This window comes from Amblyomma americanum, chromosome 10 (assembly GCF_052857255.1).
Source record: "Amblyomma americanum isolate KBUSLIRL-KWMA chromosome 10, ASM5285725v1, whole genome shotgun sequence".
NCBI classification, from domain to species: domain Eukaryota; kingdom Metazoa; phylum Arthropoda; class Arachnida; order Ixodida; family Ixodidae; genus Amblyomma; species Amblyomma americanum.
The window spans coordinates 118,037,393-118,065,078 of record NC_135506.1 but is presented as its reverse complement, the minus strand read 5'-3'; the positions used below and the strand labels follow the sequence as shown (position 1 = coordinate 118,065,078).

Sequence of the window (27,686 nt, the reverse complement as noted above, 5' to 3'; positions counted from 1 at the left end):
TGGCAAATGCAGTTATGTCAAGGTATTTAAGTTTTAATGCCCATAAAGCAGCATGTAGAGTGTGGGAGACAAAAAATCGCAATAATTTCAAAATCTTGTTTCTTTATTGTGCACTAACACCGCACAGTACAGAGAGGATTTTTGCATTTTTCTTGCATCAAAATGCAAATGGCGCAGCCAAATAACGCAGCCAAATAACGCAGCCGTCACGGCTACATTTAATGCAACCAGGTACAAACATGCTTGTCTCGCAGGCAGCACTCTTCAAGGGCACGGCGACACCAGGATCGAACATCCTCAGGACCATCGTGCGGGGGCCGGCGAAATCCGAACACTCGAGAAAGGAGCCTAAAGGTGAACCTACCCGTGTGTACACAGACTGGACGGCTACCAGAGATACCATACACGGTTACTTTTCGTGCACCGGTGCGCCTCTTCCAACACCAATCCGTGCTGCCACCTCTGTTTGATTTCTATTTGTCATGTTTCTTTTCTATGCCACTCTACAGTTTGCTTGCGTGATATGCAAAGGAAGTTACAATGCTGAACATGAAAGAACTTATTCAAATACGCTGACTTTGGGCAGCCGCTGCTGATTAATAAACCGCTTACGCTACCTTGACATAGTTATGAATTATTTTGTTAATATGTTCAGGCAAGAGGTTGACCTTCAAAAAACGTGGTTTAAGACAAGAATGCCAAACATGGAGTGATAAAATATCGCAGAGAGGATTATATTTTAACTCTGCGATCAGTGAACAAAGCGAAAATAAGCACATCAGCATCATGTTCTCCTTGGGTATGACAGCGGTTTTTTGGTCACATATTCCAGATCCTAAAAAGTGTAAACAAAGTCAGAGGAGTTTTCGAGTGCCCAGCGTAAGCCTGTGCCCGTGTGGTACTAGACCTGGTGCCCAAAAACATGCCCACGCAAACTCCGAGTTCTCTTATGTCAGGCAGAGTGGCTCCGCCCATGGCTCTGCAGGGTACGAAGAGAGTAATCCTAATTATTTTAAACAATACAATGGCACGGATGAGACTACTTTAACGTGGTATCTTTTAGTCCCAGGATATCGGGAATGCGTATGAGTGCAGCTTGCTTGATGAATTTGAAGGTTGTGCACGTCGGAACATTTGCCATCATTACGAACTAGTACAGTCCGGAAGAAAAGTCTCTGAACCACGTGTTCCTCTAACAAAGCTGATAGCTCTGCTATTAGCCGGCGGTTGGAGACCAGGTTGTGGAGATTTTGAAAGAACAAAATTTTGTTCTCTCATCTTCACAAGCCTGGACTCCAGGCGGCGGCTAACATGAGAGCTGTCGGCATTGTTTGAGGAACATGTGTTCCAGATACTTTTGTATCCGACTGTACATATTAAGATTGATCGGGACGACACATGTCGAGAAACGCATAGTCGACAGTGTTTCTGCAACATTTCGCATATCCCCATCGCTAGGGGATTGAATTAAACAATTGCACGCTAATGCTACAGCGGAGTAGAGTGCTTAGGTGTTTCTCCATATTATTTCTTCTGTGCTTCCTTGAGGCAGCATACCTGAGTCTAAACACATATTAAGACCACATATCGTACGCCTGTTCACATTACCATAGTATACTAGAGAAGGGCACCATATGCCCTGTTGAGTGCACGATTTTCGTAGGCTAAATTGAAGGTCGGGTCAAACCTGCTCGAAAAACACGTACACCCAGTAAAGATGATAAGCACAATGTAGAGCTTTGGTTGTCTTCTCCTTTCGGTGTTTCTCTTTTTCGAGCTTATATACCAGAGTATGAGTGCTTACGAACTAGGCAAGTTCGACGTCCTTAAAACTGAATACAAAAGCGATTCGAGCGTCCGCGGTGGCTGAGTTGTTATGGCGCTCGGCCCGAAAGACGCGGGTTCGATCCCGGCTGCGGTGGTCGAATTTCGATGGAGGCGAAATTCTAGAGGCTCGTGTACTGTGCGATGTCAGTGCACGTTAAAGAACTCCAGGTGGTCGAAATTTCCTGAGCCCTTCACTACGGCGTCTCTCATAGCCTGAGTTGCTTTGGGACGTTAAACCCCTATAAACTAAACCAAACCCAAAGCGATTCGGCTGAGAGAATTCATTAGAGTCATGAGTCTGAGGTGCTGTGTGCATAGCTCCACCAACGACAGCGACACCATTTTCCTTCTCAATAAACGCAGCGCCAAGTCCAGCCAAGAACAGCGCACCCAGTACACCACCCGAGGCACCCTCTGTCCGCCCAGCACCCACCCCGTCGTCAACCCTGAGGGCCTTCGAAGGGGTCGTATCGTTTTTTGGGCTTCGGTCAAAGGTACGCGTTAACGACAAATAGTTGGCGTAAAACATGCCGTGCGCGTTGGTAACTAGACTCAAATCTGATTTCCGGCCTCTGTTGTAAGGGCGAACAAAGGGCAGTTTCTTATTCGTTGCTGTCTTCTATAGCAGGCAGGCCGATCGAGGCTCGTACATCTGTTAGATAGTTAGGCCGGAACGGTGGTGTATGATCAGCAGCTTGTCCGGCGACGGCCAGCAAGGCGCCCAGTTAATGCTCTTCACCCCAATGTAGCCACAGTGGCTAAGACGCCATTATCTGCTCTAGCAGGTGATCAGTAGTTTCGTCCATTAGCAGAACGAGCTGCCATGGTGTAGTCGCTGCGGCACTCGCTGTCGAAGCAAACAATGACAGGCAGTAATGGCAGAAATTACTAACTGTGGACCCGAAAGACGCGGGTTCGATTACGGCTGCAGGAGTCGAATTTCGATAGAGGTGAAATTCTAGACAGCCGCGTACTGCACGATGTCAATGCACGTTAAATAATCCCTGGTGGTCGAAGTTTCTGGAGCCTTTCACTTGGCGTCCCTCATAGCCAGCGTCGCTTTCCAATATTAAACCCCAATAGACCAAACCAAACTGAACAAGCTTGTTCGATTCATCGTGTCCTTTTTCTATCTCTATAAATGAGGCCTAAGCGTACAAAGTTGGCGCTTTTGCTCAACTAGCATGTTTCATCACGTCGGGTCGGCAATTTAGTTGACCGTGAGGCGTCAGCAATGATAGGTCCTTTCACTGGACCACCTATCTACCTGCCACCGTGGTCAGAACCTCACAGCAGCCCGTGGCAATCCGGCTCGATTGCATGTTCTAACTTTGTAGTTGCGTGACACAAAAGTTGTAGGTTTCAAGGAATTTTTTTTTGGCTGCTTTCACTTTGTTGAAGAAATCTCTACTACTCTCATAAGTTTTAAGTTATAGCTGCAAGCCTCCCATAAGTTAAGTTGCATATGGCTCCGTGTCTACAGCGTTCGTGCTCTTGACAGAAGTACTCTGAGCACGCACTTCCACTATTGAACGCATTTACATGAAAAAAAATGCTAAAGCCCCTTTGTAGCTATATTATTGCTTCCTTTAAAAAATTTGATATTCAATATCAACCTTAAAATTGTCACAACAGCGTGTTTCATGAAGCCCAGAATATAGCTTAGACACAAAAATATACCTAGCTCTGCAATTTTTTTTATGAGAAGCCATTGATACATCCCCCCCCCCTCCCAAAAAAAGGACGCCGCTAAGACTTCCAACAAATCCGACCCACCAAGGCTTAAAATTTTCTTTCTCATTGAACATACTAGACGAAGCTTATTATTAACAGGCACGTTTCCTTGTGTAAATTGGCACAATAGCGAAGCATATTACGTTTTCCTGAAGTTTACGCCGTTTCTTTTCCTTAAAAATGTTGGATTTGCGAGGTCTATCGCAGTAAAGTATTCCCGTCAAATCGCCGTGCCAGTCGTCATTCCTTTTGTTGCAGTGGGCATGTCTTGTAGGAAGCTTGCTGAGTAATTCGTCACTGGAAAGCAAAATATAAGCTAAAATTTAGGCAGTCCTAGCGAGTGTTGTAAGTAAGCAAATCAGCTTCAGATTTTGATTGGTCATAAAAAATCATGCTCATAATGTCACCGTCCGGTCTTAAGAAAGTTGATTTAATCGTCTAAATGTTCTTACGACTGAGCAGTATAGTTTGTGAGGCCAAAAATGTACAAAATTCTTCTTTAGTGTGATGAAGCTGTGTCATCCAATTCTCACTCTCCTAGAGCTCCTGAGGGTGGCGCAGCGATCAGCTAATTCTCGCTTTACACTTCCATTCAACATCCGAATTTGAGTTCTGTGTTCTGCCTGCAGCCTTTGTTTTAAAATTCCAGGAAAAACAAAGAAACACGGTGCGAACAGTGTCATGTGGCAAGAAGAACCCAAATATATGAACAAATAGTGCAGCTACGTTGTTTTCTTGTTAACACTGTTCGACTGCCTTTATTTTTATCTACTACAAAAATTTGCACTCTACCTCGCCGTCGCAGTAATCATGAAATGTTCCGCTGGGAAGGCATAGATCATTATACGGTGGTCGATGAATTGTACATCTTCTGCCCACGGCTACTGGCATGTTCCTCTGGGGGCTGGACGTCTCACTCTTTCGCCCGCTTTTGTATTTCAGCTAGACAGCGCACATTGTCTCCTTGGCTGCCTTCGCGAATATCAGTCAGAACACGTAGCTTGATGAGCGGTGGTAATGGCCGAGTGGTCGTACGCGTAGACGCACCGTCTCAGTCCTTTCGTTTCCGACAATAGATGGCGCTGGTGGAAAAGCTGTTGCAAAGATTGCTTTTCGACCGGAGTCAGGGCAAAACAACCCGGCAAATTATTCTTCGGCACTTCAGGAGAAAAAAAAAAACACTCCACCATATGTCGTGAAACTTTTACTGGCGGCGGCACTTCGAAACGCATGGAAGCTGCAGATTCAGTGAGCGCGTTCGCACTCTCGATGGCTACGCAGCATTTCGGCACGGTACTCCCCCCCCCCCCCCCCCCCCCATCCCCATCCCTCCCGAAATTATGACAGACAAGAGACCACAGCAAATCTATGAATGCCAAGCCGCGCATTGACCTTCTTTGCAATGCATATTGCGCGTAATCCATTCGTTCCCAGGGCGCCCCACTGAGGCACACAGAGGCACACACGTTGCAGCAAATAGATAACCATGAAAGTGTGACCTTAAAACTGTCGTACGGGGGTAGATCGTTTGTGCTTTTTGCTCTATACAGACCACCTGATTCACCACCTCAATATTTATGTGATCTGGCCGATGACATGTCTAAATTTCGCCGTGATAAAATATATCTTGTCGGTGATTTTAATCTCCCAAATATTGACTGGAATAGTCCCTTCCCTAGCACAAACAATGCCATAAATTTTTCATACATGTGTGATATTATGCTTATTCATAATTTGCAACAGGGAGTGAAGCACCCAACGCGCATACACGGTGAAGCAGCATCTATTCTCGACCTCGTCTTTCTCAGCCAAGCAACAGAACGTTTTACTGTTTCAGTTGAAACTGGGTTATCTGATCATTGCATGGTGGTTTTTACTTGTCCCATTCAACAAAATGTCGACAGTGAACCTGCAAAAATTATTTCCGTGAAAAACTTCTCCAGTGCTAATGATGAAAGTGTGTTAGACTACTTCAGCTTACACCTTGACATGTTTCGAGGAACTAATGTTGATGAACTCTGGAATAAATTTAAAGAAATCTGTACGTGCTGCATTCATAACTACATTCCTAATAGAACAAAGAAAACACGTAAAAAAACTCCTTGGATCACGCGAGAAATAATACATTTGAAAAGAAAAATCAAACGTCTGAAGCGTGGGGGTGCCTGTCGAAATATAGTTAAAATACATCAGGCTAACTTCACAAGCGCTTTGCGCCAGGCTAAACAAAATTACTTTCAGTATAGCCTGCCAACTTTTCTTCGTGACTCACCACATAAGTTCTGGAAATTTTTATCGAAAAAGAAAAAAACAATTACGCGCATTTCATGTCAAGGTGTCCAGCTTGCTGACAAATCGCAAATCTCTGAGGCATTCAATAAGTATTTTCAGAGTGTGTTTTCCCATCATGGTTTATTTGTTCAACCCAGTACCATGTCTCCCAACACGACCCCCGACATTGTTTCTTCATCTGGCGTATTCTCCATGCTACTCAACCTCAAAACTAAAGCGTCCGTTGGACCTGACGGGATACCAAATATTTTTTTGCGCCGTTATGCAGAAGCCATCACAGAGTTCCTGGTTGTTATTTTCCGCAAATCATTTGAAACAGGAAACATTCCTTCCGACTGGAGGAAAGCGCGGATTGTGCCCGTGCTGAAAAAGGGGGATCCTGCCTTGATTGCTAATTATCATCCCATATCAATAACTTCCACATGTTGCAAACTTGCTGAACATATCATAGCTAACTACATAACTACATTTCTAAACGATAACAAGGTACTTACCCCCCATCAGCACGGGTTTCGAAAAGGCTTTTTCACTGTCACTCAGCTAACTTCTGTCATTCATACTTTTGCAAGTGTACTAAATAGCGCTGGTCAAATGGATGTTATTTTTTTAGACTTCAGCAAAGCCTTTGATGGTATTTCTCATGCCAAACTAATTTACAAACTTGAACTTATTGGTCTTCCTAATTTCATAATTCGTTGGATTTCCTCATACCTTTCTCACCGCACACAATTTGTTTGTATTGATGATTGCTATTCAAACCACCTGCCGGTCACTTCAGGCGTCCCACAGGGAAGCGTCCTCGGACCTCTCCTCTTTTTGATATATATCAATGACATTACTAACGTTATAACTACCCCTGTTCAAATTAGATTATTTGCAGATGACTGCGTTTTATTTCACCAAATTACTTGCCAATATGATCAAGTTTTACTAAACTCCAATCTTCAGAACATACATACATGGTGTAATAAATGGGACATGAAGCTAAATTTAGAGAAAACAGTATACATGACGATAACTAACAAAAAGGCTTCCTTCTCATTTCCTTACAATATTTCTTCTCACCTTCTGACCGAAGTCAGCGAGTACAAGTATCTAGGAGTTACAATAACGAAAAACCTTAGCTGGAATAAACATGTATCAAACGTATGCTCCTCAGCCTTTCGTAAACTCTGCTTTCTTAGACATAAACTAAAACTTGCCCCACCTGAACTTAAAAAATTAACCTACTTTTCAATAATAAGGCCATAACTAGAATATGAGTGCACCGTCTGGGATCCCTACACTAAACGTAACATCGAGGCCCTTGAAATGATTCAACGCAAAGCCGTCCGTTTTATTTTTTCAAAGTATCGTGTAACTGACTCACCAACGACCCTCATGCAAACTCACGGTATTGAAACATTACAGCTGCGCCGGAAAATTCAAAGACTGAAACTACTTTTCTTACTAAAAAACCATAAACTGTCTATGAATGCAGACCCCTTCCTTAAACCTAACACTACGCGCCAAACACGAAATCATCATACACAATCATTAACACCTTACAGTGCTAGGATTAACGCCTAGAAATACTCATTTTTTCCACGCACCATTGAGGAGTGGAACAGGTGTTCGCCAGATCTCTTAACCAGAGCTGATTCTTTTGACTCAATGTTTTCTTCACAGCATTTAATTTGAGAGCCGTTTTTTTCGTTCACTTTTTGTATTTTGCATCTGAGCCTTGTATTTATTGCTGTATTTTGTGTTACAACTTGTATTTACATTTTTTCAATTTTGCTAAACCTGTTCTTTTTTGCATATATTATGTACTCGCCCCTCCTGCTTGGGCCTACTGTAGGCCTGCATTGTGTTCTAAATAAAAAAAAATAAAGAGACCTAATGGTATTGTTGAGCCAGACATGACTGAAAAATTCTGTAATTACTTTACAAGCTGCCAAGTTCATGCGTGGTCTTATACGGAGCTTTTTAAACGTTTGCAACTACACGACTCACTTTCTTAGAAAAACAATTTTTGTACGACAGTTTTCACAATATGCCCAAAACAGCACTCTAGACAAAGAAAATTTCTGTAGTTGGCATTTAACACCCAAAATAAAAAGTAGGATACATGTGTATGTACAATATAACAAGATGCATGCTTATTAAATTCGCGAATAATTTAGGCAAATGTCTTAAAAATGAAACTTGGTGGAAGAAAACTTCTTACCTTTTGATGATATTCGCGACAAAACTCGGAAGCAACGTCACGTGCCATTGCTGGCATGCGGCCCACACGTGTCCTGAGGAGGAAGTAGGCGCGGTAATAGCTAAGGAGGAGGATACCAGCTTTCGTGCAAAGTTGTTCAACGTGTTTTTCTCGCAGGGAATTTCTCATGTTCCTACGCCGCAAGCGGAGCCTGCCGCCAAGGAGGAAGATCAATCAGTCTGCCTCCTTCCCGACGAAGAAATGAAAGAAGCCAAGGCCCTGTGGCAGAGCACATGCAAGCTTCAAGACATGGTAAGAAACATCCTGTCAAGCTTCGACTTAATGGTGTAGTTCCATCCCAGCTGGGGTTCAGTGGAATCGTTTCCGTCCAGCTGGGGTTCAGTGGCGTCGTTCCAGTCTCGCTGGGATTCTGTGGTGTCGTTTCTGTCTAGCTGGGATTCACTGGTGTCGTTCCAGTCTACCTGGGATTTGTTGCTATCATTTCTAGACCTCCTTTGGTCATATGCGAGTAGACCTACTAGCCAATCGAGCTGTCTGTCAGCTCATACATATGAAAGGAAATAATAATAATAATAATAATTGTTTTTTGGGGGGGAAAGGAAATGGCGCAGTATCTGTCTCATATAGCAAATGTTCATTTCAGCGTATTAGTCGAAAGAACTCTGGAGCAATGAGTCAATTTAATCACGTAATGCTTCAAACAGGAATTGGTTTGTAAACAAATTACAAGGCAAAGAGAAACGAGTTCCATATATCATAATGTGTACTTCCCCCTACCTCCACAATAAACAACTAAAGGCAGGCCCTCGAATCATTACGTTTTCCCTAAGGATCAGCCAGCCGTGGTGACCCCATTTCCATGGAGGCAAAATGCCATACGGTGCGTGTGCTGTGGCATCGTCAGGGTGCGTTAACACAATTGTCTAAAATAATTTGTAGCCTTTTAATATGGTTACGCCGCATAGCCCGTGTACCCAATATTAAAGTGTCACTGTATTAAAAAAGGTTCAATACTACAGCTCCCGGTTCAACACCCCTACGAAGAGAGTTCAGTCGAGCAAATTTTTCTGCAACGAATAAGAATGCAAAGAAAGACAGGTAGTCTTTAAATGAAGAGATTTCTCTCCTGGCAGTTCTGTGTATTAGTAGATTAGCACTAAGTTTAGGAATGAGTAAACTTGAGGTCAGGTCCCCTTGGTAAATGTGACTCCATCGGGTCTTTTGTGATTTTGCATTCAAAGTTAATAAAACAGATTGGCACACAAAATCTACTTTTGGTTGACCTCTTCAATGACTTTAAGCCAAAATCATCGTTCAGAAATCTTTGAGACGACCAGAGAGTGTAACATAAGGGATTGGCTCAGTGCTCTTAAGGGAGCAGAATTCTGCCATGCCGTCTAATTTGCTCGCTAATAGGCTCACAAAAGGCACACACACACATTTTCTTTTGCGAGCGCACCACTTCTATAGGCGTCTACAAGAGTTTTCAATGCAAGAAGACAGTAATAATATTCAAGTTGTTCCTGCCCAGACTGGTCGGCTTAGATTGAGTTGTGCATTGCAAAGGTAAGACACGAAAGCGCACAACATGTCGTTCGTTTAGTCGCAGCATGCTTAGTCAAGAAAAAAAAAATCAAGCTTTCCCGAAATATTTCTGATTAGGAATCTTGAGTGGGCGCAGCTGTGCTTGAGATTACGAGCTCTGTATTATGAGACGGTCTTCAGGCAGCCCCAAAAGCCCACGAAAAATTGCAAAGAAGACGTTACACGCGTAAGCAGCGTCTTTCGTGGTGCACCGTTGATTTATGAAATCACGCCGGTGATTTCAAAACAAAATCCAACCTCTAATTGGCACTGCAGCGCCCAAATATGATAATGTAGACGTCACTGAGTGACATTTGTTTAATTAGAAGCATAATTGTGAAGTTACATAAACTTGCGCCCACCGTAGCTAATACCAATAGTTTTGCCCTGAAAACACCATTTATTTACTTTCGAACGCCTTTTTCGCTAAAACACCCGAGATTCACCATCACTTAAACTTTCCTGTTATCGCCAATAAAGGACTAAGAAAGCTTCATACAGGAGCCTGTGAATTCTCCGCAATTATCCCAAGTAATATTTACTGATCGCCAATTAACCAGAGAGTAGCTGTCGAATAGATTTCACAGTTGATATATGACGGTTTTGCGGAGCTTGTTCTTTCTAGCTGTTTGAAAATGCCCTGAAAGACGTGAATCGGTAATTATTCTGTTTTCATCACGACCGTAATCAGGAACCGTGATCCCACTGCTCGGACGCGCATATGCAGCATCATGTATTTTTTCTCACTGTTTTGATTGGTTTTATGGGGTTAACGTCCCAAAGCTTCTGGGGCTAAGGGACGTCGTAAAGACTGCTGGATAATTCCGGCCACCTGGAGTTCTTTAAAAAGCTCTGACAACTTGCAGCGCACGGAACTGCATCATTTCGCCTCCACTGAAATGCGAACACCACGGCTGGATTAGAACACGGGTGTTTCGGGTCAGCAGCCGAGCACCATAACTACTGAGCCACCGCGGCGGCTAGTTTGCACATTGTATACCTGAACTTGAAGCTGCTGATGTTTACGTTTCCAACGCTTAAAAGTGATTCCATAGATACTACCTTCTGTTACCGAGGAAGGTGCACTTTTTGTCAAGACTGAAGAGAACAGGGGCTTTTCCTCTAAGCCATGTATTGTGGTTAATCTACCACCCATGAAGTGTGAATTTCGGAAAGATGAAAACGATAGTTCCCCTTAGTTTAAAGTGACTTAGACAGCTGGCGGTGAGTTCCTGGTCACACTGTGTGCCACACAAGCAATTACATTAGGCCTTACATATTACAAAAACTGTATTTGTGCCAAGTATCAAGTTGATGCCACATGTGTTGTCTATCCTCTCCGCAGATGGGGCCCACGACCCAGACGTCCCAACACGGCTGGCAGTTTTATTTGAAGGCACACGGCGCCTGGCTGGCGTTCGCAATCGGCGCAGGTCTATTTGTGGCGTTTATGTTGGGGCTGTCCATGTTGGCGCGATACCGTAATGCCATTGTGACAGCGCAAAAGATCTGCCGAACCGAGGACTGCGTGATCCACGAACGACTCCTGCGCCAAAACATTAACGGCAGCGTGGACCCGTGCCAGGACTTCAGTGCTTACGCATGCTCGGCATGGAGCCCGTCTAAACAGTTTGTGAGCTACGCCGCGGCCACCACAAGTGACGCCATTGAAGCGTGGTTCAAGGCACGTGCATGAACGCGATCTCTTATCTCCTTAAAGCGCATATTCTTGCAACTTGTAACGTTTTTGAGTGTTTCATAGGCTTTTTTTATCAGTTAGAGTGTGACCATTGGAAAGCTATTGTCGGCTTGATAGTCGACAAATTTCAATTAACGTTTTCGACAGAGAAGAGAATAAACAGGTGTAGACATCCGCAAATTGAGACTCAGAAATTCTTCAGCAATGCCGCGCCCAAATCTTAAGCATGATGTCACCTTCCCTGACACCGTGCTCCACGAATCATCTCTCGCGCAATCCCATATCATGACCACTCCAGTAAGATTCTAACGGCTAAGACTGTAAAGCCGGGTCGCAGTGATTGTTCAATCTATGCACTTAAACAGCAGGTTCGTCTCTCCACTTTTCGGATACTCTCTACTCATTCAGACAAGCCTGATTATTGAAAAATAACCGGTTATCGATACTGAACTGAAGTGATTTTCATGTGTATATCATTGAGAAAAAAAAACTTCTCGGCCGGAGCTCTGCCTGTCGCCTCGATCCCCGTTTCCATTCTCTTTTGTTTCCCTCTGGCGACTATCTCTCGTCTAAGGCTTTTCGTTCCTCAACCCCCCCCCCCCCCTCCGCCTCCCGTGTTTTGTTCCTCGTCGCCACTCCTGCAAACGGCATCGTGTGCCTGTCAAGTTCTTGGAAGGCCCAGCTGTAACGTCAAGCATCATCACTTGCAAACAGGCGGGCCTCGGTGGCAATGGCTGCGAGGGGATTCAGCGTCCCTTGCAAGGTCGTCGCGCTCTCCTGCATCAAGCTCTTCCCACTTCCGCTATCCATCTGTCCGGCTTCAGCTTTCCGACCCTCTTCCCACTTACAGCTGTACCGTGAGTAGTTGCGACCGCGAGTCTTGGTCCCCACGATCCACACACACATACACACAAGCACACATATTCGCCATGCGCTTTCCGTCCGCTCTCTGGCGCGGTTGAGATGTGCGCACCATAAATGCCATTGGTCGTTGTTTTACAAGTGAACCTTGATTTAGCTGAGTACGGAGAGCGAAAAACCTTCGTTGTCGTGGATTTCGCAGAGCCTGAATGCGCACAAAGCGCTGTTATCGGGGTTCAGTGTCTCGCAATCGCTCACATTAACCTCCTGGACGAGCTGTGCTAATTCTGGCGGACTGATATCTGGCGCGTATTAAAATGTATCCAATCAGTCTCAAAGGAAATGGGAATAAGATTCTTTAATGCGACATCCAACATGCACCGTAATGAGTCCTTGACCTATAATGTTTGGACATGCCCTTTGAAGGGCAACCTATACCAGTAAACTGAGCTAGCACCCTGAAACAGATTGCGGCCATTTTTACGGCTATGTCCAGTTATCCTCCGTTAAAAATATTTCAAGCTAGCTGCAGGGTACCAACGCGGAACCCTAATCCTTGCGCCATTCGGTTTTTCACCGTTTCAGGGCTTTGAAACGCTCCTAAGCAAGGGATCCCAACTGAGAGTCACAGGCAGGAAGGCGCTGGCCATGTACAGAGCCTGCATGGACGCAGAGCGCATGGGTTCCACTGATGACACCGGCATGGCGGACCTCAAGGAGTTCATGCGGGAGCGCCGCATCCCGTGGCCCGGAGAGCCCGATGCCAGAGCGAGTCCACTGGGCATCCTCCTGGACTTGGCGTTCAACTGGCAGACGCCTTTCTGGTTCCACGTGCAGGTGCTGTTTTCACAAATTGTGGCCTTCACAGCGCGTGGCATTTATTGGAGTGGTCCGTGGCATATCACGACGCCAAGGTCCACGTGTCCAGCGAGAGATGATGCATTGGGGGGAAACGGGGCTATTTCGAGGCTGAGCGTTCTTTAAAGTGGGTTGCAAATAACACAAACGTTTATTGATTAGAGTACTTTGAAATGGTGCCGCTGCTTCCGGGATATCATACAGCGACCTGGGATCGAGCAGTTCAGTGTAAAGTCTGCTAATCAGCCGCAGCGTATGCGGTATTTAATTTGAGGAATTGGTAAAATAAAGCTTACAGCAGACACCATGGAACGCAAGATGAGCCTTTCGTCATGTAAGGTTTTCGCCAGACAACGGAAGAATTTTGGAATAAATGATGAACCACGAATGTGTGCCATTTCAGTCGCATGGTTAGCTATGTCAAGCATCGACGGACTAATTACCAACTTGTAGTGGGTGTGAGGTTCGGCAAATAAAAATGCCTATGCGGAAAAATATCTATTTATGAATTTTTTTCGTTATCCACTAGTTTTTTTTCCCTTTCGTGATCAAAAGTTAAAGAGAAATATGCAGTACAAATTCAGGAAGGGACATTTTTTTAGTGCGCGGTGAGTGAAATTTTTAGCGAACCATGCTACTGATGGTCCCGGCGCTGCCGCGTTCGTATGTTACCGACGGCGAAGAACCACCGTTTTAATAAAATGGTAGCTAGGGCTTGTTGGCACCCGAGCACCACAACTGTGGTCACCTTTTCTCTGTTCTCTTGTGCTGCGCGCTGCATTCAACTGACACCATTTTATTGACGCTATTAAGAGAAATTGCATCTTCAGCTAGACCGCATGAAACATTTCTCTGACCAAAAGCAAATTCAAATGTTGCGATAAGTGAGGCAAACGAGAGAATAAAATTTAAGGGTCCTTTCCTCATCTTTCCGATTTTCTGCACTTGCTAGCAATGATAACTTTTACATCTCTTAACGACGGAATTCACTGAATCCTCAGATTTTCAGGAGTGCAGGAGAGCTCTCCATTTTTGTTTGCACAGATGCCTTAAGTTCTGAAAGTTATTTTTCAATGAAACGTTCTCATTAAATTGTGAATGCTGCGGTTTAACTTAACATATGTCTGAGTATTGGGTGAAAAAAAACTAATAGCTTTATTGCATACTACTGTGCTTTATGAAGCTGTCACAAACTCTTTCTCGCTGCTACGACACAGACTCACAAAGCGCAACGGAACTAGGAGGAGTAGAAGAAACACGAAACACAGGACAGGCGCTACTACCAAGTTTTATTGCGTCATAAAAAACAGCACAATTTATACCATTCACATGGACCACGTGATACACTGTCAGCAAGTGGAAATTGCCAAGGAAAACGCCTCCCAACGCTGGCGATCATTACGTAGTGAAAAAGCACTCAAGACACGTGCAATCAGTAACATGCTAAGACACTACTAATATAAATATAACCGGATAACAGAAACATTAGAGTTGCGCTTGTGCCTCTGCCATACACATCGGTGGTGCCAGGAGCAGTAACGAGTAGAAGAAGCGCGGCGAAGCAAATAACAAGGGAAAGGCGATGAAAGGGATGTGTACAATCAGCTGGAGTATGAATAAAAAGAATGACAACTTGCTATGCAAAAGGCACCGTCAGCAAAATAAAAGTTACAATAAAAAGTAACCGTCAGCAAAATAAAAGTTACAATAAAAGTAAAATAAAAAGAGAAAAGATCCGCTTAAGGCCAACAGTCAACACGGCAAAAAAAAAACTAATATAAAAAAATACACATACAAACAGGTAAGGTGCGAGGAAAAAACCTTTGTCAGGATGCCTAGATGTGGTTAACATGCAGGAACCGCGCCCGTTCTAAGAAGGACCTTTGTTTCTTCAGTAGACAGGCAGACGGGCTGCTGATGCACTTGTCCCCAGCCTTTTCAATCAAAAATCCCTCAATAACTTCCCTCTCTATTTTACTCCTTGCTGTCGCCAGAAACTTAGTGGCTGATAACATAGGCCGACATTCGTGGCAGGGCTGATTGCAATGAACTGCCATGTGGCTCTCAGACTTGTTTTAACGTTGAGGAGGTGTTCGCTTGCTCTGTCATTAAAACAGCGTCCGGTCTGGCCTATGTATAGTTTGCCACACGTCAGGGGAATCTGATAAACCACTGCGGTGCGACATTCGGTGTTCTGATTCGAGTCGTTAACTGTGCAGGTCACCTGTTTTTTTCCGGTTCACCATCGGGCATATCTCAGCCAACTTACACGGGGCAGAAAAAAACAACGTTAACATCATACCTGGCTGCAACCTCTTTGACATTGTGCGAGAGTTTGTGGATGTATGGAATGACAGCCAAACGTTTCTTTTCCTTGGGCTCCTTCCCTGCTTCGCCTAGCTTCACTTTCTGGAGTAAGGCTTCGCACAGGCCTGATGAAAGGAAAGGTGAGTAGCCAGCCGAAAGAAGGCGTCGAACCTGGTTGTGGAAGCTATAATCAGTCATGTGTTCACAACTCTTTGTTAGTGACGCATTAAGTGCACCAGTTAGGACTGCCCGCTTAACAAGTTTAGAATGCGCACTGTCGAAGGGGAGCAAACCTTTCTTCAACCTAACGTTATATGACCAACACAGCCGCTCGTCGGTAAAAACCAGCATCAGATCTGATGCTGAACACATGACTGATTATAGCTTCGACAACCAGGTTCAACGCCTTCTTTCGGCTGGCTACTCTCCTTTTATCAGGGCTGTGCGAAGCCTTACTCCAGAAAGCGAAGCTAGGCAAAACAGGGAAGGAGCCCAAGGAAAAGTAACGTTTGGTTGTCATTCCATACATCCACACACTCTCGCATAATGTCAAAAAGGTTGCAGCCAGGTATGATATTAACGTTGTTTTTTCTGCCCCGTGTAAGTTGGCTGAGATATGCCCGATGGTGAACCGGAAAACACAGGTGACCTGTACAGTTAATTACTCGGATCAGTACACTGAATGTCGCTCCGGAGTGGTTTATCAGATTCCCCTCACATGTGGCAAAGTATACATAGGCCAGACCGGACGCTGTTTCAATGACAGAGCAAGCGAACACCTCTTCAACGTTAAAAACAAGTCTGGGAGCCACATGGCAGTTCATTGCATTCAACCCTGCCACGAATGTCGGCCTATGTTATCAGCCACTAAGTTTCTGGCGACAGCAAGGAGTAAAATAGAGAGGGAAGTTACTGAGGGATTTTTGATTGAAAAGGCTGGGGACAAGTGCATCAGCAGCCCATCTGTCTGTCTACTGGAGAAACAAAGGTCCTTTTTAGAACGGGCGCGGTTCCTGCATGTTAACCACATCTAGGGATCCTGACAAAGAGTTTTTCCTCGCACTTTACCTGTTTTTTTGTATTTATTGATCTTAGCTTTTTTTTGCCGTGTTGACTGTTGGCCTTAAGCGGATCTTTTCTCTTTTTATTTTACTTTTATTTAACTTTTACTTTGCTGACGGTTACTTTTTCTTGTAGCCTTTAATTTGCTGACGCTGCCTTTTGCATAGCAAGTTGTCATTCTTTTTATTCATACTCCAGCTGATTGTACACATCCCTTTCATCGCCTTTCCCTTGTTATTTGCTTCGTCGCGCTCCTTCTATTCGTTACTGCTCCTGGCACTACCGATGTGTATGGCAGAGGCACAAGCGCAACTCTAAAGTTTCTGTTATCCGGTTATCTTTAGATTAGTAGTGTCTTTGCGTGTTACTGATCGCAGGTGTCTTGAGTGCTTTTTCACTACGTAATGATCGCCAGCGTTGGGAGGCGTTTTCCTTGGCAATTTAAAGGTCCATGTGAATGGTATAAATTGTGCTGTTTTTTTATGACGCAATAAATGTTGGTAGTAGCGCCTGTCCTGTGTTTCATGTTTCTTCTACTCGTCCTAGTTCCGTTGCGCTTTGTCAGTCTGTGTCGTAGCAGTTTGAACCAACTAGCCCACCCCAAGGTCATCTTAGAACATCTTTCTCGCTGACGACTTTAGCCATTTGGAAGCCTTTACGACGGTGTGAGCTGTGATTACCGTTTAACTAGTACAGCTAACCGATAATGTTATACACTTCAGAATTCAATCTACCAGCTTACATGTCCGTGCCATTTTGGTTTCAATTGCCGCGGCACAAACATAAAAACGCTCATATGCTGCAGGTGTGGCCGGATCATAGCGGAGACCGGAATGTGCTGATGCTTCGCTCGGGCAACTTCATGATGTTCTGGTCCAACTTCCATAAGAGCCTGATGGCCGAGCGCGTCTACTACAACTACTATATGAGCTACTTCGAGGCCTTTGCTGGCGTTAACGAGTCGAAGCCTACTGAAGAAGAAGTCGCGAAGACAGCGGCAATGGAATCGGATATCCTCGGGCGCTTCATGGAGCTGCTGATTCGGAAGAACAAGGCAGGTGATTTAGAAAGAATTGTGAGCACACGGAAAGGAAAGCAAGCGGCCAAGAAAAATACCACGAACTCTTAATATTCTCATAGGCGGGTGCAGAAAATGATGGAAAGGAATCCGAAAATCCAACGCCTCGTATGTTCTTGGATTTGAATAGAAAGAATATTTCCACACATATGCTGCGAAAACTATCGTGACATGAAAAAAACAGAGCTATCTAGGCTATTTGCCTAATGTCTTAAGCCCGTAAAACTACGCATGTATGTAGTTATATGGAATGTAGTTGTATCTATGAAATGTTTTTTCTGTAGCTGCTTGCTGAGGCCAGCCAGTGCTGACGCTTACCTAATGGTCCATTCCATTGTTTTTCATGCAGGGTATGTGTCCAAAGCAGTCATTTAATACGTCGTGCAAATGGCTATTTCTAATTGTTTCTAATTTTGGTTTCGTACGCTTTTTTCAATACCCGCAACTTCGTACCACCATTACAAAATAGAGAAATGTCACGCGACAGCAGTGCATCCTGACGCATGCTCACAGCTACAGACTCAAAACCCCTAAGAAATAATCTTTCCTTTCCCCGACGGGCCTTTGCGCAGACTCCGGCTGACTTCTCTCTGTCGGAGGTCGAACGCCTGACGCCGAGTATCAACTCCTCCGAGTGGTTGTCCGAGATCGGCTTGCACGTGGCGTTGTGGCCCGATTTCGGTGCTGGCGACCACGTCCTGGTAGAGGACACGGCGCTTCTCACGACGGTCGACCAGCTCTTCGCCAAGTACAGCCGACGCGAGGTGGCGCGGCACATCGCGTGGTTCTTCGTGCAGGTATTCAGTCACTTGAAATGAGTCAACAGTGCTGCAGTTTTCGGGTCCGCAAGCTTACGGGGAGTCAATAGAGCTGATAGGAGGGCATAGTCAAACCTGACGTCCACCTGGCGACATATCTGTTTGGACATTGTTTTACAAGAGGTCTGCACATAGTTTTGCCTACGGGATGGGGGATTTCTGTAGGTAAAAATGTAAAATATTCACAACGACATGTATACCTCTAACACTTTTTCTGCAAGCAGAAAGGAGAAATATTCTCTTCGCAAGCTGCAAAGCCCTTTTGGTGACATAGCCATTAGAAGCACGTACTCATCTACCACCACCGCACTCGTGTTCGCAAGCCGTTCTAGACAATGATGGTGGCAATTTTGCATCATTAGGGAATATGCCAAGGGCACACTAGTCGCATGCAGCAAAAATTGCGCAGCTGATGGGCGCATCATCGTATGAAATGCAAAATATGGCATGGTATGATTTCCTTGCTGGTATCCCTTTGTCGTATATGTCCGGATACATTGTGAATTTTCTATGTGATGACGTAAATTCATTCTTGACGGGGACAACAAGATATCGGGTAAACTGGGGGTTTCAACAGCTAGTGCTGTAAAGAGATTGAAACACAGAAGAGTGCAGCCGCAGAACCGGTTTTTGCCGCAGGTGTTCGCCCCACTTGGAAATATCGAATTGCTAAAGAACAAGTTCGGTGAATTCGATCGCGGCATCAGCAATCGGCCGGTCTTCTGTGCCACCGAGGTTGAGGCATCCTACGGCGTGCTGATCAGGTTGCTGTTCCTGGAAGCACTCTTCACGACAAAGGTTAGCGTCATGATATTATGTCTTAAGGCAGAGATGCTTAAAACCAGCAACCGTAATCACATTTGGATTGTGTAGTAACCTGAGAGTATTTTTGCTGACCGATGCTCACTTATATGGGATGGTAGGCTGGAGTTTAGTGCTAAGAGAAAGAACCGGAATCCATCCGTAATCTCACTGGCTATCTGAATCAGATATGCAAATGACTCTGGGAGCAGTGAGGGCTAATTTAGGCGACAAGTCTGTCACCTGCCAAGTTGCAATGTGCTTTACACAATAAAGAACCTGCAAAAAGGAGTGTGTTTTAAATTCCACGCTTCCTTTAAGGGGAGACGCGGGTATTAAAATAAACATTTTTATTATTAGTGATATCGTAAAGAAATTAGATGTGCATATGTGTGTTTGCCTCTTGTTTTTGAAACATAGTTAGCTTTAGTATATCTCAAACACTTTGTAAACCTTCTAAAAGCCATCTAAGCATGACTGCTTAAAACTCTGCGCTGACGAACATTCATAGCGCGCATTACTGTACAAATTGTGGCAGATCTTAACTGATATGCTCCGTATTAAAATGGCAGCGCAGTATATCATCACATATTTTGATTTTCGATTCAAGCAAGTTGAACACAAAATCTGTTTTCCATGCAAGCATCGATACTTCAAACATGAGTAAAAACCATGTTCGTTTTTTTTTCTTTTTCTGATAACTTGCCTTGGCGCTCATAGTATTTTCCATCATTCATCCTGGATGCTAACATAGGAGGCTTTCTTGGGCAGGAACTAAAGGCTTGGATGCGTCTATCGGTGATTTTCCTAACTAAAATCTGTCACACCATGACACTGTCAGCCGTGGAAGAGCGCAGCTCTTGCACCTCTTAAAATGACATGAAACCAGCTTTTGTTCATGCATATGAATCGTTTGTTACAACATGTTATGCCAACGAATTGTCAAAATACCACCGATCATTTACTGTCTTCTCATGTACTTTGCATCGTTTTTCATTTGTCACATACATTAGCTGCGCACTAAGTGGTTCCGGAGACATTGTTAACTATGTCTGAGAAGTAGTTTTATAGAGGGGAGGATGTCTTCAAGGTTATATTCTGTCATTTTTTGTAACGCTCATCAGTTGACGGGAGGAAAAATGAATGTAGCATACTTACTGTGCGTTTACTGGATTTTGAGTTGGTTCAGTAGCGATAACATTGAATATTTTTATAAATTCATAAATTTTCAAAGGCCCGCTCCATTGTGGACCGCACTCTGGAGGACATCACAGAATCAGCGAGGCAAAGGTTCGCCACAGTAGCCTTGGGTAGCAATTCGTCCAGCTCCAACACTTCCGCCGCCGCCAAGAGCAAGCTGGACAAGCTTCGCGTGTCCCTGTGGCCTCCCGACTCGCTGCTGAAGTGGCGTGCCCTCAGCGAGATGTACAGCAGCTTCGCTCCCGCACAGGAGTCGCTTGCCCGCTACTGGGTGCACGGCCACGAGCGCCTGAGGCAGCTCTCAGAGCAACCGCAATACGCTCAAGCGCTGGCGCAGCGAGCGAACTTCCTCATGCCATTGATTCGCTACGACTACCTCCGCAATGTTGTGTCCGTGTCCGTGGCGACGCTGCAAAGGCCACTGTTCTACCTCTACGGAACACCCGCCATGACACACGGTGGCCTGGGATTCACATTCGCCAAGGAGCTGGTCAAGGCTTTGGACAGCACGGGGCTCATGGTGAGCGGTGCAGTGCACAGGCTTAGGAGATCGGCGATTATATACGACCAAAATGTTTGCATAATGAGCTTATAATAAATGTATCGTAGGATATGTGAATATTACTGTCATAAAACTGGCGGCGTTCTGGATTGAAACTCTCGTAAGGTGAGAGGCGCACCAGAAGATTGGATGCTAGAGTTAACACTTTGTAGAATATAAAATTCGAAAATAGTGTCGACACATAGTTAAGCGCAAATAATAATGTACCGTTTATAACGTAGTTTGGACCCCACGAATGTAAAAAAAACTAGTCCACGCTTTGCGCTTCCTCTTCTGAACAACATCGGTCGGTTCCTGTCTTTCCTGCCAAACAGTCTTTCAGTACCGTCAATGCAGGCCTGGCCGATATGTCACTCTCTATACCAATGTTGTGGCCTATAGCTCGGTCACTATTTTTTACAAAAAAACACCCATATGCGAACATATCAGACTGGAGGCATTTTTACGGATCCTAAGTAATTTCTGGAAGGAGTTAAATAAACTCCTCTGCTAGTTCGTTATGTCTCAACCATTAAAATCCGCTCGAAAGCAGAAAAAGTTCCCTCACCAGAAAGGTCTTACACCTTCTTTGGAACGCCATATTTTTGGAGCTTCGAGGAAACATTGAAGAAATCGAACTCATCCTAAGCCTCGTCTGGAATCATCTTGCAGGGGCGTTTTTTATCCGCATTATCTAATTAAAGTTTCCGCTGTCGGTTACGAAGCACGCCTCTGACTTCTCAGAGGCATGGCTGCTGTAGCCGCTTTGTCAAGGGGAATGTTGATGAAGTGACATCAAGGAGGCACAGAGCTTCCGACTTGCGCTCCTCGACCTCTGTGATTGCAGGTGGATCCGTCCGGCCGCATCGACGATTCGTGGGTGCCGGCCGAGTGGCGTGAGCACACAGCGCAGAGGGCTTGCTGCCTTCCCTCCGGGGACGACATCTTCCCGGAGGTGCCCGCACTGCGCATCGCCCACGATGCGTTCCTGCGGCGCCGCCGTCGAGAGGCGGGTGGCACGCGCGTCTCCCTGCTCTGGTCCGACCAACAGGCACGCCCTACATTTGTCGCTTTCAGTGTGATATCCGCGAATTCAGGACTTTCTCGAGAGTTTGAAGTACCACCATCGGTTTATTCCGCCGTTAGTGAAACCTCTCGACCTTACTTGATGGTGATCTGGAAATGAAATTTAAGGCCTTTGTAATCAGGCATGTGCCAGGAACTGGGCGCTTTGAAAATTGTGCCCTTTAAAATCATATCAGGGTGGGTCCGGTCCCTGTAGCACCTTATATGCTAATGGGGAAGCTAGAAAGGGAGGAAGTGGATAATGACTCTGTGGGGCATGACATACTCATAGTGTGCAGTTCATTTGTTTTGAAAGCAAGCAGAAACTCATCTGGTGATGGAAGAGATGCCACGGAAATTGTCTGAAGCATGATAAGACGCGCAATTTAAAATATGCAGCAAATTGCATTCCTTAGAACACGCAAGCGGGCAGAACGGCATGTGCGATGTTTAGCCTGTCTCCTCGGTGCCATCTACGTAGCAAGGCGTACCTACGGAGTCGGGACAAAAGTAGTTCGCACTCACGAGCCAGCAGCCCTCTGCACGGATGGATGCATGACGACCATGAAGACATTCGAGAACGAAGCCGAGGACTTGCCGAATCTAACCGACGGCGGTGTGCCTGTCAAACATAAGTGCCGCAAGGCGGAAAAACGACGCTCTTAGCTAACTGATGAACGGAGTGCGGCGGCTGCCGAAAGAAGGAGAGCGGATAGAACGATAGTTGGTAGACACACCGCTGTGTGACTCTGACGAACAGTGAGGCGAAATAAATCGTATGCATAGTGGTCCGTTCCGTTGTTACAGGCCGGATATAGAGATGTGTGGAACCAAACTTCTAATGATGCTGGGGGATGCGAGGTGAAGTTGTTCAGTGTCACTGCTTTTTCTTTGGCGAATGTGGCACAGATCATTTTCTCCACTTGCTTTCACGCCTTCTCATCTCCGTTAAAGTGTCGACTAGATTGAGACACATACTGCTCCTTCTCGCCGCTCATAACCTAAAGCAACCAAGTTTGATCTGTCCGCATATAGTTACACATTTTCGGCGCCTTTGCTTTCTTGCGATGGCAGAGAATAGAATGCATATCGCATGAGTTCTGCCAATCGACTCGCCGCCATGGCTATTAACGGCGTTTGGTTAATGACCACGTAGAGCGAGGAAAATATCCCGGCCGCGTCAACCGCACTTCAATGGAAGCAAAATCCTAAAGTCTTCCACGCTCTGTGCAGTGCAAGTTCGCTTTATCATTCCCGCGTGACCGAAATTAATCTGGAGGCCCCCGCTCCAGCCTCTAATTCTTACTTACGTTTTAATTGCTCCCTTTATTGCTTTCCTCATGGCATACGGTTAGGGTGTCTTGATTTTAACTTTATAATTTTAAAAACTGCGAGTTTGAGCCTTAATTGACAACAATATTTATCGCTTATATTATTCATCTATATAAAAACTTGGGGAAACCAAGTGTGGAAGTTACCTTTTCTGTTGAGACGAATGATCTCTCATATGCAAGAGCATTATTGCCAGAAACAATCTAAGCTGCCGGGATACAAGAGACCGCCTATTATAAGAGCACCATTTTCCTTAATTGAAGAGGTTTAGCCTGTCACATTTGCTCATCAGATTACATCGCATTGAATTAAGAAGTGTTATAGAGCTATTTATATTTACCTTAATGTTCACTGTGTTAAAATCGCTTTAACTGTCTTTAGCAGGACGGCAGAATTTTCAGGTGCAAATTTCGAACTATTTGGGCATCTGCCAGAACCCAGTAAGAATCGCTGAGATAATACAATCGGTACAATGAGAACCACTCCTGCGAAAAGCGTGTTGTCCCGTCTGTGTTAAAGCATGGTTAAAACCTTCGACTTTTTAAAGGCACGTTTTGAGGTTCTTTTTTTGAGCTTTTAGTGATCATGCACAAATTCATACTCATCATGAAGAAAGTAAACATTCAGTAGCTCTATTACTTGCAGTGTGCAATTTAACTATATTTTGACCTACTATAATTTGAAGGGCGCTGACATTTGAAAGCACCTTTAGTTTTTTGAATTTAGGCTGCTTCGACAGGCAGCTGCCGCTGTAGATATTCGATCCTTAGAAATATATTACTAATTTTTTTATGAGGAATTTAATGCTCTCTATGGCTGTTTCATTCCCGGTGAACACTTTAGCCGCACTGTGAGCGAATGGGTAGCGGAAGGAGTGAAAAAGCAAAGAGAGAGAAAGAGGCGCCACAGTACAGACTTGAAGTTATTAAACATGTGCCGATATTGCATAATATACCGGCTATCTTTTGAAGTCGACTTGGATTAAAGCATGACTTCCCCAACCAAAACTTAATCCCGACTGTTCTTGCTCGGGATAAGAGCGCTCAAAACATTCAAAGAGTAACACAGTTTCTCGCAAACACTTGCTGCGTGACATTGATGACAACGTCACGATTTAAATGAACTTCGTAATCACTGGTCGAAATTGGATGCCGGTTTGATCTAGCCGCAGATATCCGCGTCCCTTCTTTGACGAGTTTCCTTTGTCACACGCAGGTGTTCTTCATCACGGCGTGCTTCAGCATGTGCGGCCGCAGGGGCTCTGCCGGCAGTCTGGGAGGAGACTGCAACAAGGCGGTCAGCAACCTATCGCCTTTCGCTCGGGCCTTCCACTGTCCCAGTGGCTCACCCATGAACCCGAAGAGGAGGTGCACCTATTTCGAATGACCAGCACCCCTTCACACCGAGTGTAATGCTTATCATCTTGCTGCGTTTAAGTTCTCTGTTTTCTATGTGAACCTGTGTGCCGATCGAAGTACGACTTCTGTGCAATTGACAGCGCGAAGGCACAAACTTCGTTTGTTCTCAGCGTTTTCCTGATATTGTTGCTGGTGTAACCCATAGCTAGTGCCCTGCTTCATTTGAACGGTTGCCTACTCTTCACATTTGCATCTAGCCGTTGTTCTGCTCATTGTGGAATAGCACAGAGGACTTGTAAAGCGTTTGTGTGAAAACGCTACTGTGCTGTGAGGGTGATGAGGATCACTCTAGTGATGTTTAGTGAATGTCGCTGCTCAGCACCTGATTTTCTGTGTGTTCCCAACCGGTTTTCTGCATTCATTTCGCCAGTTACAAAACCAGGGAGCTATTGTGTTCTATATTTTTCGCTCTATTCTCCACGCTGTGTTTGTGTAGTGGTGGATCAGAGGTCATATGTGCTATTAGGTATACGGGAATAAGATTCTAGGTTTAGAAATTTTTTTTTGCCAGATTAGGCAAAATCGTTTCATTGAAAAGCATTGCTTTATGCGTATACATGCGTACTCCATCGAATGGAAACAATACAACCTAATTGGATAGTGAGACGGAGCAGAAACTTGTGTTAAGAATCCGCATCCTGAAACTTTTGTCCATGACTGTGCATGAATGAGATGCTAGTTCCTTGATATGTTCAGTATAAGTCTACAGAACAAAGTATGATCTCGTCTCAATTGAGAGGTGAGATGAAATCTGAATCATTAAGGCTTTGGTTAATTGTTACGAGAGAAGGCGATCGGACATGTTTGTCTTCCAATACGAGCCTCCATTTATATGGCGCTCATTGTCATGCCACATGATTTTGTACGCATGTTTTTAAGTCTTATTAGCCCAATACAGCTATGTGCAACCCTGCGCCTCTCTGTGAGGGCGGGCATACTGCAAATTACTAGCATTTTTTCGCTGTGATTTTATGCTTATTGTTATTAATGTTCTGACCTCCAAGTTGAGGTTACTCTGGGCTTATATGTATGTCACTGTAGTCCAAAAAGGCTGTTTACTTTTTTAAGAGTGCGCTACTTTATGTATTAGTCGTACTTCGTCCCCGGCTTTTTTTCTTAAATTGTTGTCTATAGTTCGATATTCCTTTCACACAAATAATTTACAATAAATCACTATTTGAACGATCAGTCACGTAAATCTTAACGTCCCATATCTTCTCCCTACCATAACATGCGTCCTCCTGGGGTCCATTATTATGTGACGGCATCGCAATCCGAGAATTTTCTACTGGTTTTATAATCAACCTTTTCTATTAAACTGCCGAGACTCGCTCCCTTGGCGAGTGTAATAGACGACTGCTCGAATGCACGCTTTCGAAGCTCGCTGGCTTCAAGTCAGGACCGGTTTTCACCCCCACCCCCTAAAAAAAAAAAACCTGTCCTACAGGCTCATAGCGTTTGTGTCAGTGCCTCATCAAGCATATTCTTGGACTCTAGTGGATTCTGCTCAACAGTTTTTTCTGAAAGATGCATTAATGGGATTGACTTTTAACTTGTTTCCCTTGGCGCAATCAGCTTTCGACTGCACATTCCTGGATGCCACAAATTCGCTTGCTTGGCTTCTGAAGAGAGTGTAATCTGAGGGGATTCTTAAACGCTGTCGGATAGGATTTGAGCAGGTGGCCCTCTAGTGGCCACTCCTCGCCCTTTTCAATATTGCTAGGCATGTTCTTCTGCCTCACCATGACATTGAGTACCGACAACAGTCCCCACCATCGACCCCACACTCTGGGGAGGGGAGGGTTTCAGGGAGCCAAAACTCGAGGAAATAGAGGATATATGTCAAGAGGAACATGAAAAGGCTAATGTCGGGCTAAACGTCGGGCATCACTGCATAGAAATGTTCTGTATATTCTTGTTTTGGGCATCTTCCCATTATCAGATATTTGCAAGAATACCCTTTTTTCCCCGCGTGTTTATTTTACTTTTCAAAAATTTTCGGAAATTTTATAGCTTTAAATGAAAGAAAAATGGCTGCAGCAATAACACAGCACCGGCGGTTGCGGTAACTACGCCTCTCTTCGGTGGCAGCGCAAACCCCGTGACCTTTGGTTTTTAACCTTAGCCGATAGACGGCAGCACAGGTATTGTTAACGCATGCAGGAAGCACTGCTGGCGGGCAGAGGAGTAAGGAGGAGGAAAAACGTGTTTCAGGCCAGCACTAAGGCCCAATTAAGAAGAGCGCTTGTTCCGCAAAGGCGCGATGATAATCTGCCACGCCCGAGTGAAGTCAAGCACTCCAGTAAAAAGGGGGAAGGGGACGCAAATAGGGAGAGGGAATGACGACGTTACACGAGTAGAGAATGTGATCGGTTCCTGCCTTGACCTCTGTACAGTTGGGACATCGAGCTGTGTCACGCTATCCGAAGCTGTAGAGTATTAGTGGGGTGAAGAGTGTGCTTGAACTTAGCGAAGGACGCATGCTTGTTCCGTCTTCAATGACGGGTGAGGTTGGAGTAACATTTTGCGATTTTTCCTGGTGTTCCAGTAGTTTTCAGCTATTTGCACATTGTATGTTGCAGCGTCTTCCACTGACGTTGTATTTGGACAGGAGATCGAAGGCCCCTGATGTTGATGTCGTGGGCCGGTTGTTGAGCAACTCAATTCTCTCGATCCCAGCATGACCACGTGTCCTACGTAGGGTGATTGTAATGTTCGGATTACTGTTATAGGATTCCACTAAAATGCCATGTGGGTGGGTTTCCGGTAGTCTGCGTTTTATATTGCGGACGGCTTTGCAGCAGTAGGGATTGATGCTTTTGTTAGTGGTGTGATGTTTATTGAGTAAAGATGCGTCCCCTGTGGCACATATCGCGTGAGTTTCAAGTGTGGTTAGGTTGGAAGGGTTAGAAAATGGCCCACCTGTGCGGGTGATTTGGTTCTCTCTGTCCGGATGCGTATATTGCACACGCTCCTGACCCCTTATTAGGCCCTGTGGTG

General features: G+C 44.9%; 1 protein-coding gene across 1 annotated transcript; it reads left to right on the top strand.

Moving 5' to 3' along the window:
* Positions 1-239: 239 nt before the first annotated feature.
* On the top strand, positions 240-24,654 carry LOC144108662 (endothelin-converting enzyme 1-like). Its single transcript, XM_077641841.1, has 11 exons — positions 240-354; positions 2,191-2,321; positions 8,219-8,353; positions 10,992-11,330; positions 12,792-13,043; positions 17,239-17,487; positions 18,084-18,308; positions 18,969-19,127; positions 20,365-20,850; positions 21,719-21,922; positions 24,484-24,654. Exons 1-11 carry the CDS (start codon positions 240-242, stop codon positions 24,652-24,654), a joined length of 2,466 nt encoding a protein of 821 aa, XP_077497967.1.
* The last annotated feature ends 3,032 nt before the right edge of the window (positions 24,655-27,686 follow it).

Bases quoted from the DNA above. Each gene is read 5' to 3' on its own strand.
- LOC144108662 (XM_077641841.1), top strand. From the start codon at position 240: ATGCTTGTCTCGCAGGCAGCACTCTTCAAGGGCACGGCGACACCAGGA. The intron at 11,331-12,791 runs GCACGTGCATGA...TCACCGTTTCAG, and splicing joins CCATTGAAGCGTGGTTCAAG to GGCTTTGAAACGCTCCTAAG. The intron at 17,488-18,083 runs GCAGGTGATTTA...GCCTTTGCGCAG, and splicing joins TGCTGATTCGGAAGAACAAG to ACTCCGGCTGACTTCTCTCT.